General features: G+C 45.9%; 1 protein-coding gene across 15 annotated transcripts in view; it reads right to left on the bottom strand.

The window, feature by feature from the left end:
- ITPR1 (inositol 1,4,5-trisphosphate receptor type 1) overlaps positions 1-14,232 on the bottom strand; it is a 183,644-nt gene that overhangs the window by 39,202 nt on the left and 130,210 nt on the right. For all 15 annotated transcript variants that reach the window (XM_055806271.1, XM_055806270.1, XM_055806274.1 and 12 more), the window contains 3 exons: positions 7,676-7,856; positions 6,804-7,057; positions 1,838-2,038 (listed from right to left, as the gene is read on the bottom strand). In XM_055806271.1, the coding sequence (XP_055662246.1) occupies positions 1,838-2,038; positions 6,804-7,057; positions 7,676-7,856 (636 nt within the window). The remainder of the gene's footprint in view (positions 1-1,837; positions 2,039-6,803; positions 7,058-7,675; positions 7,857-14,232) is intronic.

Raw genomic sequence — 14,232 nt, forward strand, 5'->3', positions numbered from 1 at the left:
AAAGCAACACAGTTGATAAACGAAGCATTTAGATGCCAAAGCATCCAGGCTGAGCACACAGCTAAGGAAGAACACTGTTTTACTAAGATTAGGGAGAGTTTTCTTTATTTTACATGTACCAATCAACACCTACTTCAGTCCTGTCCAACCAAAGAATGTGAGTTTCCATAACCTCCTTGCTTACCCTTTAACCCTGCTTTTATAAAGGTCTATACTAAAACGTACAAACCCACGGTAGCTTGCTGGCTTCAAAATCCAGAGCCTGGCTCTGCTGCTGAGCTCCACTGTGAAGATCCATACCGCTGTCTCAAGGTTGTTATTCTATCTGATACATACAACGGAGAAACTGTCAGTGATGAACGGATGTGTACAGCCTCATGTATCTTCTTGCATAGATAATGATTTCATAGTTTAGATTTCATCTGAACATCAGTCACCCCCACCACTCTTTGTTTAGCTTTGCTGTAAATTGTTTGAGTGTGCAAAGAAAAAGCACTTCAAAAGACAGATAATCTCGAAGACTTTTTCAAAGTCATATTCCAGGCCTTCCACACCATGCTGTAGTTCAAATCATATGCAAATGGAGAAAATAAGCAGATATCCATGTCTGCAAGTGCCTGAGTTTGCTTGTTAGAAGGGTGACACCCACCCTGAAGCACAGGACATACGAGGTCATGCCAGCCCAGCGGCACAGTGCTCTGACCCACACCGTGAGCACGTTACCTGCTGAGTCAATGCCACAGAGTGGCCAGTTTGCAAAACTATTTTGGGGCAGCGATCTCTTGCGTATGGTTTACCCTAGACATTCAGACTGCATTTGACTCATTGAAACAGTTACAGCAAGGGTCACATTTAGACCAAAAGTAGAAGAAATGGGCCTTATTGGTACGATGCTCTAAAACACAGCTGTACAACCTGCTGGAAGGTGAAGTGGCGGAGTGTGGCCCAGCAGGACAGCCGCCCCTGCCCTCTGATCCTTCCCACAGAAGCAAACTGTAATTCTTGAGCACCCAAAAACTCCTGCTTACGCGAAGTATCTTCCCGTATTTCTTGCCCATCATTCAACTTTCGAGGCACAGAGCTGACCAAGTCCATCTGTGGGTCACTAACTGCTTTATCGAACAGGATTATTGTTATTCAGTTATGCCTTCCCTGTAACAGGATTACTTCAACGACCATTCTTGCTTTAAAACAGTTACTCCAGCTTGGAGCAGAAGGTACCACTGACAGTGAGCGTGGTTTGGGGGGAGCTGGACAGAGGCTGCCTCTCCCCCAGCAGACATGGCGGTCCTCCCCAACACCCAACCCATCCTCATCAGGAACCACCACCACATCCCCGAGCAAGCGCATGCACAGCTGGCAGCAACATGCACCTGGTTCTACACACAGAGCTACACCTGAAAACAACCTCAACGCGGTTATCACCTTCAGTAATGAAGCTACAGAGCTCAACCTTCTCCCTTCAGGCTGGGAGCAGGGGCACGTTCCTGGCTTCACTTGCAACAGGCAACACAGCTTGATTTTAGCAACATTTTTACTATGAAGTTCAAAAATTCCTCACTCTCCCTGTCTGTCAAGTCTAATAAAACAACTGAAATCCTAGCAAAGCAGGAAAATCTCTACTGCTTTGAGTGGTTCAACTCCTCAGAGGGGGCCCCAGGAAAGAGAAGTTGATTGTATGAATTTATAAACAAAAAACCCCAAACAAACCAAAATCCCTTTGCAGGGCAAGTCAAGAGTGCAGCGCTGTAAGACAAACGAGTCCGAAGATTCAGAGCCATGAGCACAGCACAGTGTAGGGGAAAGGGTGATGCATTTTACAGCTACGGAGCGTTACCTGGTTCTCGTGGCAAGGCCCCTGACAGTACTCGGTCAAACTTTCCAGCGTCTGGTTGATTAGTGCTACATTTTTCTCATTTATATACAGACCAAGAAGTCCAAGTCCACCAGTTGTGCTTCCACAGATACAGTCCAGAAACTGCAGCGTCTCACACACCAAGTTGTAGTTTGTCTTGTTGTTCTGGCAGCGTAGGAAATTCTGCAAGGAGAGTGTCAAAGCCAGGAGGGAAGGGGGAAAAAAACCCCAAAACCCAAAGAAACATAAAACCCGATGTTTGGATCATAACATTTTATTAAGTTCATCAATGCACAATTGCACTGTGTGGTATACTGCTCTAATTTCACTGGACCCTCTACAAGCAATTGAAGCCTCTTTCAGGGCTTGCTGGCAACACACCTCGCTTGAGAGAGAAGCCTGTGGGCTTCAAATTTTACAGAAGACAAGGAGCAACAAACCAAGAGCATCGCCAGAGTGCTGAAACCCAGCACAGAACAGGCTATTCTGCGGAGAGAAAGCTCTGCCAAGCCTGGAAGCTTCCCTGCAGCCTGCCTACTAGATCTCACTGCTAACCATCACCCGAGGCTCTCCTCCCGAGACCTTTCCCCGAGACACAAGCGGCAGTTCCCTGGCTCTGCCTTCACAGCAGCACAACCTGCATGGTGGCGAGGAGGCATGACTGCATGCCTTGAAGGAAGGCGGCCTGAAACACAATTCTCTCAGTCGCATTTCTTCCCACATAATTATTGTAATCCCTGCTTGAAGCTGCTGATTAAGAGCAGCTCCTCTAATGAAATGCCAGACTTATCAGCATGGATTAAACTTGTTTCCACTCTCCTATATTCCAAATACATATAAAAAACCACCAACCCAAACCCAACCAAAACAAAGGAGGACAATTAATGAAAAACAATTTCCCAGTGACTCAGATGCTGTTTGTCAGCGGTGTGCTGTAAAAACGGACAGCCACTACCACCTTCTTTTCCTCAAAGTTTCAGCAGGAAAGCGCCTATCCAGCTTAATTCTAGCAGGTTACAAAACATTTCAAAAGTGGAAAAAAAACCCCTCAGATGAACAAGATGCATGGGACTATGGAACCAGCAAGGTATTTTCTGCCAGCCGGCAGAGGAGCACTGTTAAATGCCTTTAGTGCCTGCATCAGACTAATAAGTCTTTTAAGGCAAACAGACAGAGAAATTGCCAGATTCAATTGAAGGCTAAGCTAAAAAACGGAAAATGCTGTCTATGAATGCAGACTAAAGGTGACAGTGATTCAGCACATTTAAACTGATTGCTCATTTAGCAACCTGACTTTTGATTAAGTTGTCAGAATGTAGAAAGGTTGACGCTACAGAAATTGGAGCTCGTGCCTTCCCTCCAGGAAAAAAGCAAAAATAATGGATAATACCAAAAGTGATGAAACAAAATGCTCCCCAGCTGCATTACAGCATTTATTCTGATTACACATAGGTTTATACCAGCCTTAGCTTCTTGATCCAAAGTCAATAAACACAAAGGAAAGAGGAGGAATGAGGCACAGGAGGCAGAAGGACAATGTTACATGGCTAAACAAGGGGAAGGAAAACACTAGAGAGTAAGACCCTGCTGCACTGTGAGAAACTGCCCCAGTGAATGTCTGTTGTCGTCTCAGCCACCAGAGATCAAGCTCTTAATTTTCCGTCAACCAGAGCATCTCACAGGCTATGTACAGGAACACAACTCTTCAATACTGAACGTGCCATCCTACTGCTCGCAGTGGGAACGAACCTGAGGTATGCACCGTCCCCCTGTCGAATTACTGAATCACTCCTGCAGCATGCAGAGCTCTGTTCCTGACTACCTTGGCTCTGCCTGCAGCAATTACAAATAAAAGAAACAGATCCCTGGGGACACAGCCTAGGTAATGTCCAATGTTAAAAGTTGTATCAACTCCTGGGTTTTTTTGCACAAAATTAGTATTTAACCTACCAACTCACATCTTTAATCCGAGCGTGAGTGGCCAGTATATTACTACAACATTTTTATTTTGCAAAACAAAAGAACTCGAGTGTTATTTTTGCCACGAAGGTGGGATCTGTGAGGGTAAGGCTGAAGCTCACGCGTGGCTGCGGTGCTGTGTTGGGCTGCTGGTCCCACCGGCCGGGCCCTGGCTCGAGGGCACCGTCCCTGCCCCGGGAGCCCCCGCTGCTCCAGCCAGCGCGGCTCTCGTGCACAGCACCGCGTGCTCCACTCAGCTTGTCACAAGCTTCAGTCCTCGTGACTGATTCGGGAGTACACAGGGACACCTTCATTCAGAAAAGAGTCGGTACAGAAAGGACCCCCTAAGGAAGCTGGTGGGGACGTGGCCTGTCCAAACAGGCTGGCTACAGCGGTCCGGAGCCAGGACAGCTTTGCTTCCAAGGCTCAGCTCTTGCCCACAGCTGAGGGTCAGACCTAACGCAAGTTTAATAACAGCACCCAAGTATCCGTGTGCTGAGAGAGAAACAGAGTACCCCGCCGTAAAATTTGATGCTTTCAGCCCAAAACGAGTAACAAAACATACTTCAGCATCCACCCGTCTGTCCCACTTCTTGCATTACTTGCATGGATGAAGATACTACGACTCCTCCCCCAGACCCACAGAGCAAGCCTGAGGGGGACAGCACCCTGAGCGCACGCAGTGCCGAACAAACTGCAGTTTTATCTGCCAAGGGAGTGGCCAAGTGATGCAAAAGGCACAGTATTGCAACATCCCAAGCCATTTCACAGACTTCCTCCTCGTCTAAAACAACTATCAACGCTTACAGCTGTGACTTGCATTTTCCTGCTTTTGCACAGCATCAGGCTACTCACAATTGGTAATGGTTGTAAAATGCCTGGTTTGACAAACCCGTGACTGCATTGGGCAGGTGATCCCTATTCACTTCCAATTCAAATCTATTTTGCACAGTTTTGGAGCAGTCAGTCCATTGGCAATATTGATAAGGAGCTCAGTTACAACATACTAGCTGCAGACATATAGATTTTGAAGCTTCAGATACTCCTGCCTCCCCCTCAGGGCTGAGGGAGAAAGGCAAGCATCAAGGCGGGCAAGCATCAGGAGAAGGATTATACTTGAAAAACTGTTCCTCCCATTTTTTTTTTTTTTTTAAATAAACCAAACCTACAACCTTTTTCTCGGAGAGCTGAATGCAACTACCTGCTGTTTGGGAAATCTAATTGTTCAGGATGTCGAACAGCTCAGGCCAAGTTTCTGCACTGGCTTGAATTCAGTTTTGCTCCTATAGCTCTCAGTGCCTAGCCAAAGACAGCATCAGCAGGATCATGTGCATGCGGTTTGGACTACTGCCACATAAAACTGCCATCCTACTTGTCTCCGACATCGCTAACGGCATGAAAATTGTTTGACAAAACAAAGATCAAATAGTTTTTTGAAGAAATTAGGAGAAACCCTGATGTATGTAACCTCAGCACCTATAAAATGCTAGAAGAATTACATGCTCCCAGCACAGAACCACTATCGTACAGATCTGATTTCACATACTGCCAGCAGCAGGGCATTCCAGTTCAGCGGAAGTGATTTGGCAGGTCTGAAAAGCACTCACGCAGGGTCCCACACTGCTGGCGTGCCATGTAACAATATGCAATCAAGGCAATTATTCCTCCTTTATGAGGGCATTTAGTACATTGTACTGCATCTCACTAGCTCCTCGCTTGCATTCAATTCTAATCCAGCGGCAGTGGCTACACCAAACAAAAATCTTGTTAATTGCAGTCCATTTAGTAAGCAAAAATCTTATCGTTTGTGGAGGCACGTGCTAGATAAGATTACTAACGTACAAGTTCTGGGCTCGCTATTTAAAATTGCACAAACACATCCCGGAGTGTCACAGGACAGCCGAGGTTGGCAGGACCTCTGGAAACTGTCTGTTCCTACCCTGCTCGCCCTGCCCTGGGGTACCACTGAGCAGAGCCTGGCTCCGTCCTCTCCACGTCCCTGGGTCAGGTATTTATACGCAGGGTGAGATGTCCCCAGCCTTCTCCTCTCCAGCCTGGCCTCTCCCAGCTCCCTCTGCATCTCCTAGCCCATCAGATGCTCCAGTCCCTTAGCCATCTTTGAGACTCCCTGCTGGACTCTGGAGCCCAGGACAGAACCCAGCACTCCAGAGGGGACCTGGGGCATCACACCAGGCACCACAGACTTGTGCATATCCAGCTTGTCTAAACGGTTCCTAACCCCATCCTCCTCCACCAAGGGTAAGGCTTCCTTGCTCCAGACCTCCGCTCAGGTCTCAGAGGCCTAGGGTTTGTGAAGGACAGTCTTACCAGGCAAGAGCAAGGTCAAAGTGGCACTGAGCACCCTCACCTTCTCCACGTCCTTCATCACCGGCACCTCTGGCCCTTTCAGCACCACACCCATGCTCTCCCTGGTCTCTTTCACTGTGGATACAACCTAGAAACCCTTCTTGCTGCCCTTCACCAGATTCGGCTCCAGCTGAGGCTTTCCTGATACCAGCCCTATGCGTTCAACTCCACACACATGAACAGACCCATGAAAACCCAGGAGAACCTGTTCACTGGAAAGCCAGCAAATGCTTGAGGGCTGCTCAACCAAAGTCCCAATGCTCTCTTTACTTTCCTACATGACCTTTTTTTTAGTTTCCTTTCCTTCCCCTCTCAAAAGTAGATCAGTAACTTCCTAGCAGAACACTTACTTGCTTTAAGGACATACTTTTAAAAAGCCACATCAAGTGTTGATCCCACCACCTTCTATAAAAATTGAAAAGACCACTGAACACTGGACAACCGGACTTCCCTGTCTGTCCAACAAGGTATAAATACTTCTTTTGGATTATCTTCAAGGCCCAAACCCCCCAAATCGGTCATGTATCCATTTAAAAAGGCATGGGGTTAGTGAGACGAAGGGGCAGCAGTGACAGCGCAAGGCGACACGAGCACGTTGGCTCAGGAGGGAACCAGGCTCTACCTGCAAATCCCGATTGTGGTTTTCGCAGAGCAGCTGCAAGAACCGGAGGATGGGTTGCATTATTGAGATCACAGCACTCATCTCCAGGTCATCTTTGCTCTTGTCTGCCGCAGACTGTGCTCCTTCTCCTGCTGAATAATGGTCATCAGGATCAGCCTCCCTCCGGTAAGTGTTGTAAGCCTTCCTTGTAGCTGCAGAGGCCTCCAGCAACTGATCCCGGACCTCCTCAGTAATTTGGGTCATAGGCTCTCTCACTAAAACACATAAGAACAGATTTTCTTTAGGCAAACCAAATAAAGGGGACCAGAAAAATCTGTTCACACATCTCCCATTCATTTCACACGCAGACCAGCTACTCATCATCAGCTCTGTGGTAAGTACGTTTAGTGTGACATGAGGGTCTGGAGTTTAGAAGGATATCATGTTATGCTCTTTGCACCTTTTATGCAAACCACATCGAGTTACAAATTCTGGTATTAATTGGTTAGAGCACACACATTTAGCACTATCAGGAGATACAGGAGGACCTGCTATAAAGGGAAATTAGGATTTCTCCACTTATTGTTAGAGAAGGCACTGACCACAACCCACTGTCCAGGGTCATTACTACGAATCAGATTAGGGCAGCTTGTCACGATAGACAAGGCGGCAGAGTCTCATCTCAGAAATACTTTTCATCATTTCAATAGCACAATCTCACAAATGGATGAAGAGGGGATGAAGCTCTTGAAATCCCGAGCCAGGGCAGCACTGATCTCTGAACTTTGCTCTGTGGGATCAGAGATCAGAGCATTATTGCATCAATTGAAATGAGTTCAAAACACAGCATTTTACTCCCTTGTCACTTTAGAAACGGAAGAACTGGGGATTACCTCTTTTCCTGCTCGGTACATCTCTGTCTGACTCCTCATCTTTCTTTTTATTTCCTAAGTCACTAGTGTTGACTGTGACAGTAGCCTTGATTTCTTGCTGTGCCACTTTCATGCGATCATAAAAAACCTTAAAGAACTTTTCAGATTTCTTATCTTCTGTCAGTCGGCAGAAGAACGAATGCTACAAGAGAAAAAGGAACAGGATCTATACCTCCATACACAAGTTTGAATACAGATCATTTCACCTTTCGGCACTGCATGATATCCTGAAGGACTGGGAGGTTAGTTTTCAGTAAAGCAAAACCTGGAGCAACAGGAACTCATATGTCATTGTTAAGGCAGCCCAAGTGTCTCAGCTACGTTAACTCCCTTGTTAACAACTTCCAAATGTATTTTTAAAGAAAAGTGAGTGCAGTAAATCACGCTAGCCCTAATACATTTAGGCAGCACGCTTCTCTTTCAGCAACAGAATTAAGGTAAGTACAATGAATTAAGGTAAGGACAGGACAATGGAATTATCTATAATTTGATTCTCAGTTCAGAAACAAAACTAGTATGAGCCAAATACAGAGGAGGAAGAACTGTCCTGTCTTCCTGCCCTCTAACCAAAGGGATTGTGACTCATAACATGCTACAGTCAATGCTAATCACAGTCCAAAAACGTACAAACAGGGCAACATGAGGAGGGACATTTTGTGCTGATTCTTCATTGCCCCATCCGCAGCAGACTTCTTAAAACTCCTTTTAATCTCTACTCTAACATACCTTTAAGTGATACAAAAACTCAAAGCCCTGACTACTGTTAGGAAGGTTTATTAACGTTGTTCTGCCCATGTGCGCACAGAGACAGAGAGTTCTTCCTAAAATTGAGGAGAATACAAATCATGTACAGGTCAGAAAGCAGCCAACGCAGTGAGTGATCAGGCAATTCCTGATGAAACCAATATGCTGTTACATAAATCAGGACCAGAGCTTAAACATGACTGAAGGATGAACTTGTAAGTGGGTCACCTTATGCAGAGAATTATGAAATTAGTTAGCATTCTGCAGCAGCTCAGGATCCAACAGCTTTACATGATGAATAGGAATGAAGCCTGATTTATTGAACAAACAAATTAAAATGGGAATAGCAATATATCCTGCCCGCTTTTCTGCGAAGCAGAGCACACAAGGCCGTCTTTGGTAAGCCTGCCTTTGATCACTCCCAAGCAGCTGCAGTCAGAGCAGCGCTGAATGACTTTGAAACACTAATAAAGTTGCATCTTTGATTACAAACAGAGGAGGAACGCTACTATTTAAAGAAGCTGGTCAATATTCACACGAGATATCCCTCCCACCACCGCAACACCTTCTACCTGCCCAGAGCATCTCAGGTAAACTTTTATGAGTTTGTTCCTACTTCTAGTGATTAACAGAGAGGAGGAAAATGAGAAAAGCCCAGCAGGGGCATCACACGTTCGCAAAGGTAGCCGCCCTGGTACCTTCTCCTGACACCCACTCACACAGTCCAGTAAAGCAGGTGTGCCAGAGCACCACAAGAGGTGCCTTCTACCAAATGTCATTGCAACAGAAACTGTGCCAGGTTCTGTGACATGACACAAGATGATTTGGGTGCCCAGCTTCTTTAATATTTGCAGACTTATTCTCTAATCCAATACTTTTTACCAGGAATTTTAACATCTTCTCATAAAATGCACCCATTAAATAAAACCGCCCTTTGTCTGAATGACACGTAACAAGATTTTTTAAATTCATTTTATTCTAAACTGGCTCTTTGATCTGACCAGACAGAATGCCGTCAAACTGCAGTCATAACCCAGAGATGCCCTGACATGGTCTCCCTGAGCTGCTGAGCAGTAGCCAAAGCCAGCCAGCCCTCTGGAGCACTGTCTGCTGCTTGTTGGCTGCAGGTACAGACAAAGGAAGAGTCTGCATCTAAGTTACACCTTGAAAATATTACATCATGAGCATACCAACATTAATATTTTAGAGATGGACCAGGATAAATCATTGGTTCCAGAAAGGGTAACGGTTTTCTGACAAAGAACATGATGTGCTCGTCAGGCAAACAATGGTTGTCACCTGGCTGCACATCTCAGGAGCCTAGACAGGAGCAGTTTCCCTGTGATGAAGCAGTGGTGAAGGAAAAGCTTTTTTTTAATGAACCACGCTGAAGAAATACCTTGTACGCGACTAATTGTTACTTGCTGACAGGCTTTATTTTTGTCGTCTTTTCAAGCTGCTTAACTGACTTTCCACTGCACTTCAGGGAAAAAAACCCAAACGCAATGAACATTTCCAGTAAAGCTTTCTTGTGCGTGCTGTGCATACATTCAATGGTTGTCACAAAATGATTGTTTCAGTTTAGGTCAGGATGCCTAACACCTTCACACATATGAATCAACCACATGCCAGCTATCAAAGATACTGTATTTTAAGAGGTGTGATCTTGCAAGTTGTGCTCGAGCAGGTAATTGGTGGTGATGATTATGACAAAAATCCTGAAATTTATTTACAGATAGAGCCTCAAAGCCAAAACTGGGAAAATCTCTTTTTTTTAAAATGGACACAGAGAGGCCATTTCAGACTGCCGTATGGCAGGGTCCTGGCTCACACATAGACGATGTGTGACCACAAGCAAGGCTGCTGAAAGAACAAGTGTGCAAGGAGAGCAGCCTGGGACAAAGCCAACAGCAAACCTCTACACTCGTGCACGTTTTTGGAAGAATGGTGCTTTTAACACACCACTGACACTGGAGCATTTGACATCCCTAACAAAGCGATGCAAACCCGAAAGCAAAGCATCTTGCCAGCAAGATGGAGGATGGCTCCTCATCTCCCACACAGCCCCTGCGGATGTAGCCACCACCAAGCTGGGATCTGTGATCTCGTCGAAACCTACTGCAGGGCAGGGAACCGTGACCTGTAACATACCGGTACGTGGGCTGCGTCTGGCTATCCCCATACAAGGTACCAGAGGAAAAGCTATGTGAAAGGCAAGGGAGGATATGAGCTTCATCTTGTACCTGAGACACCGGCAGCGGACCAGTTGCCTGCTCTTACAGACAGCTAAAACCACGCAGTAGGAAACTGTATTTTATTTCAACTATGTTTTGTTAATGACTGTTAAGAGTTATTGCCATTAAACAAGAGACACCACATGATGAGCAGAAGATCATGAGGTTTGCTTTATGAATGCCAGGGTCAGCAAACAGCTTTGCAAGTACATGCACCTCAATGAAACGCAACACATTTCCAGAGCCCAGCAACCAGCTGATCCAATGAACCAAGACTTCTCTGCTGCGAGAATCTCAGAGATAATGTGATCACAATTCATTTGACAGCCACAGAATGAAAGAAACCCAAAAACATTCGCATATGACATGCACAAGCTTCTAACACAATAGTTCCGCTCGCCACACAGAAGGACATCACACAAAGACTTCTCAATCATTTTTAAAGACAGAAGCAACCACCACCTACACAAACTCATTCAAAACTAATTTGAAGCAATGGAAAGAGCTTTGTTAAGAAATACAAGGGGAAAAATCTTCTTGTGTAGAGGTTTGCAAGTTCAAAGTCTCGCAGGTGACTGGAGAACATATATATTTTTGTGGTGCACTGCTTCCATGCAGATATGAAGTGCGAGGCAAGCAGCGGTATGCTGCTTCTTTTACAGGCATATGATACATCAAGTGTTATGATGAACTTGTATTTGTTTCAAGGGGATAGAAGGAGAACCCCCCAGCATGGGCATCAGGCATCTGCAAAGCCAAGCCACACTGATTCCTTCTGACACCCAAAGCGATCTATTAATATACCAGAGTAAACCAACTAATAATACCAGGTACCAGGAAACCTGTGGAGTAACTTCCTTCTCCTTCCTTCTCCTCTCCACCACCCAACTTTGCTCAAGAAATCCAACCAGAAACCTCGTGCACAGCAGAGTATCCCACTCTCACCTCTGCCCCTCCAGAATGCTGCATCTGAGCCAAAGGAAACACTGTCACCATACCATCTACGACTTTATTTCCCTGTTTCATGCAAAGTATGTTGCAGAAGAAAAGCTGCAAACCCAGTGACTGATTTCACTGGAAAATAAATCAAGAGTTTAAATTGCAGCTAAAATTGATCAGCCACAGCCTGACCCACCCTTGAGCACAATCAGCCCTCTGCTCTTGCTCATTAACTGAGCCCAAAGTTGTGCTGAAGTATGCATCTTCTTGAGAAAAGCATCCTAACTTCCTTTAGAAGGCACTGGGGTCGATGAACTATGTCTGTCCGTACTTTGTTCCAGTGATTAATAACTGCTAGAAACATGTGAACAAGCTCCTTTTTATGTCACTAACTTCCAGTCACTGATTCTAAATTATTTGTCTCCTCTTCAGCTGTTCCCCAGAACTTGGTATCCTCTCCCCTTCAAATTACTTACACATGCTGCTGAATGTTTACCTGCCTTTTTTGCTAAACTGAAAGTACTATTTTTGCTTGCTGGCTTTTTATTCAGAATTAGTATAGCTTTCTGTGGCGGTTATTTTTTGGCACATTCTTAAATATTGCAGATCATTAACAACCCAGACCGTAGAATCATATCTAAAAAAAATAACCAGCAAAGAGAGGGGAAATTTCCTAGCATTACCACTTCACCTCTTCTCCCTTCCTGCCTTGCCTTCCAAGACCTCTGACATATAAGATGTACATAATATACATTGTTTCCAACGACGAGTGGCAGAGGAGCTCAGGTGACTCCCCAGCAGCGCCGGGGAGGGGGACCACAGAGGCAGGATAACCCCACGACATGGACAAGTGCTCCTTAACATGTCTCACGTACCAGCGATCGCTAGCAAACTGGTTTTTTTAACCCGCAGAGCTGACATCTGCCCTTGGGAGAGTGAAGCCATAAAACACAGCAGGTGGACACCTCTGTGTAAGGTGAACGGAATACAGACCCAGCTAATCCGTTATAAATCTAACCATTCCACAAGAAGTTTAATGATGACCAAGTCTGTGCCCAGTGTAGGATTGTTAAACGGGAGAGAAAGAAAACAGGAACCAGCTGAAGGCTGTTTATTTCCAGCTCTTGCCTTCTCCAGCTTTGCCTGCGTGTGCTGTCACCTTTGCTGGGAACGCCTTCCTCTACGCTGTCACCCGATAGCTGCATCTGACCCGGAGTCACAACTGTTTTGCCAGCCAAGCAAAGGAACGTCTGTTTGTTCTGCATCAAGCAGCTCAGCTTTCTGCCCCAGACACTACAGTTCCAGGCTGGACTGCACACGCTGTCCGAGTGATCCTGTTGTGAGATACGTAAGGAAAACATCTTTGCCAGCAGTGGGTATAGGATGCATCTGCTCAGACGTGTGCTTCCTCCTGCAAGAAGGGTGGCCTGATTTTAGGCAAGCGTTTGGCTGCATTACCCACACAGAGACTGCCGCCATCTCACAGAGGACGCAGAATTTTCTGGACCGCACCCTCTGTAATTCATAAAGCTCTTTCAACAGACCACAGCTGTTAAGCCCTGCCAGACCATCCAAACAGATCCCAAAGAATTCCCCAGGAAAACAAGTATTTGATTACTAACAAATAAGCGAAAGCAAAGCCCCAGCAAACACCTCACAAATTAAAGCACACTGTTGTCATCTCCCTCCCCATTTCTGTAACGCCAGTGAGCAGAAAACACCCCATGAACTTGACTAGTCAGGGATATTTGAAAGAGGAAAGTCCCTCCAGATGCAAGAGAAAGATCAGCTATCTGGCTCCAGTTCAGGACATTTTATTCCAACACTAGAGAGAAATTATTACGGGGATGTTAACTCGCTTGGGTTATCCGGACAGGCTGCCAGCATGAAATAACGCAAAACTTCTGTGCTACTTGATGCTTGTGGAAAGAACTTGCCACCCCCGTACCGTTTCTTATAGCTGGACTACTTCAAAGCAGCCACATTTTAAGGGGAACTGCACTGCTAACATAAGCACTGAATAAGGTACAAATGCCAACCCCTTACATTCTGCCTCAACATATTGCAAGACCTTCCACTGCAGAAAATTCAAACCTAGCTTTTTTCTCTCCCCACCCCCATTTATTTTGAATATCACCGATCCCTCTCTTTTCTAGAAATCTTTCATACATCCTGGCTCGCTGAAGAACCACCACTCTGGGGCGTGAATGATAGATATCATTAGTCTTGCATAGCTTAAGGAAATGGCAGCTAAAGTATTTCATGCTGAACATACTTCACAGTTTGAAATAAACCCATAAGGAAAATCTGCCAGAGCACCTCAATTGCCTGTTTATTTTGCAAACTGTAAAACGTAAACCTTGTCCTGAAAGCAGAAGGGGGACTTCCCAGCTCTGTTTTCCACAAATAAGACAAACTCCTTCTGCCATGGGCACCCAGACGCCACCCTGCGAGGCTCCGCTCCCAGCTGCAGACCCTGCCCCGCCTCACAGAGGATGCTCTGGAGGGCTGTGAGGACCAGCCGCGTGACAGCTCGCCTTCCCCCAGCAGCTCCGATGGAGGCAGCCGCAGGACTGCACTGCTGAGGTCAGCAAGAGCCCT

Source organism: Falco peregrinus, chromosome 5 (assembly GCF_023634155.1).
Source record: "Falco peregrinus isolate bFalPer1 chromosome 5, bFalPer1.pri, whole genome shotgun sequence".
In the NCBI taxonomy this organism is placed as follows: Eukaryota; Metazoa; Chordata; class Aves; order Falconiformes; family Falconidae; genus Falco; species Falco peregrinus.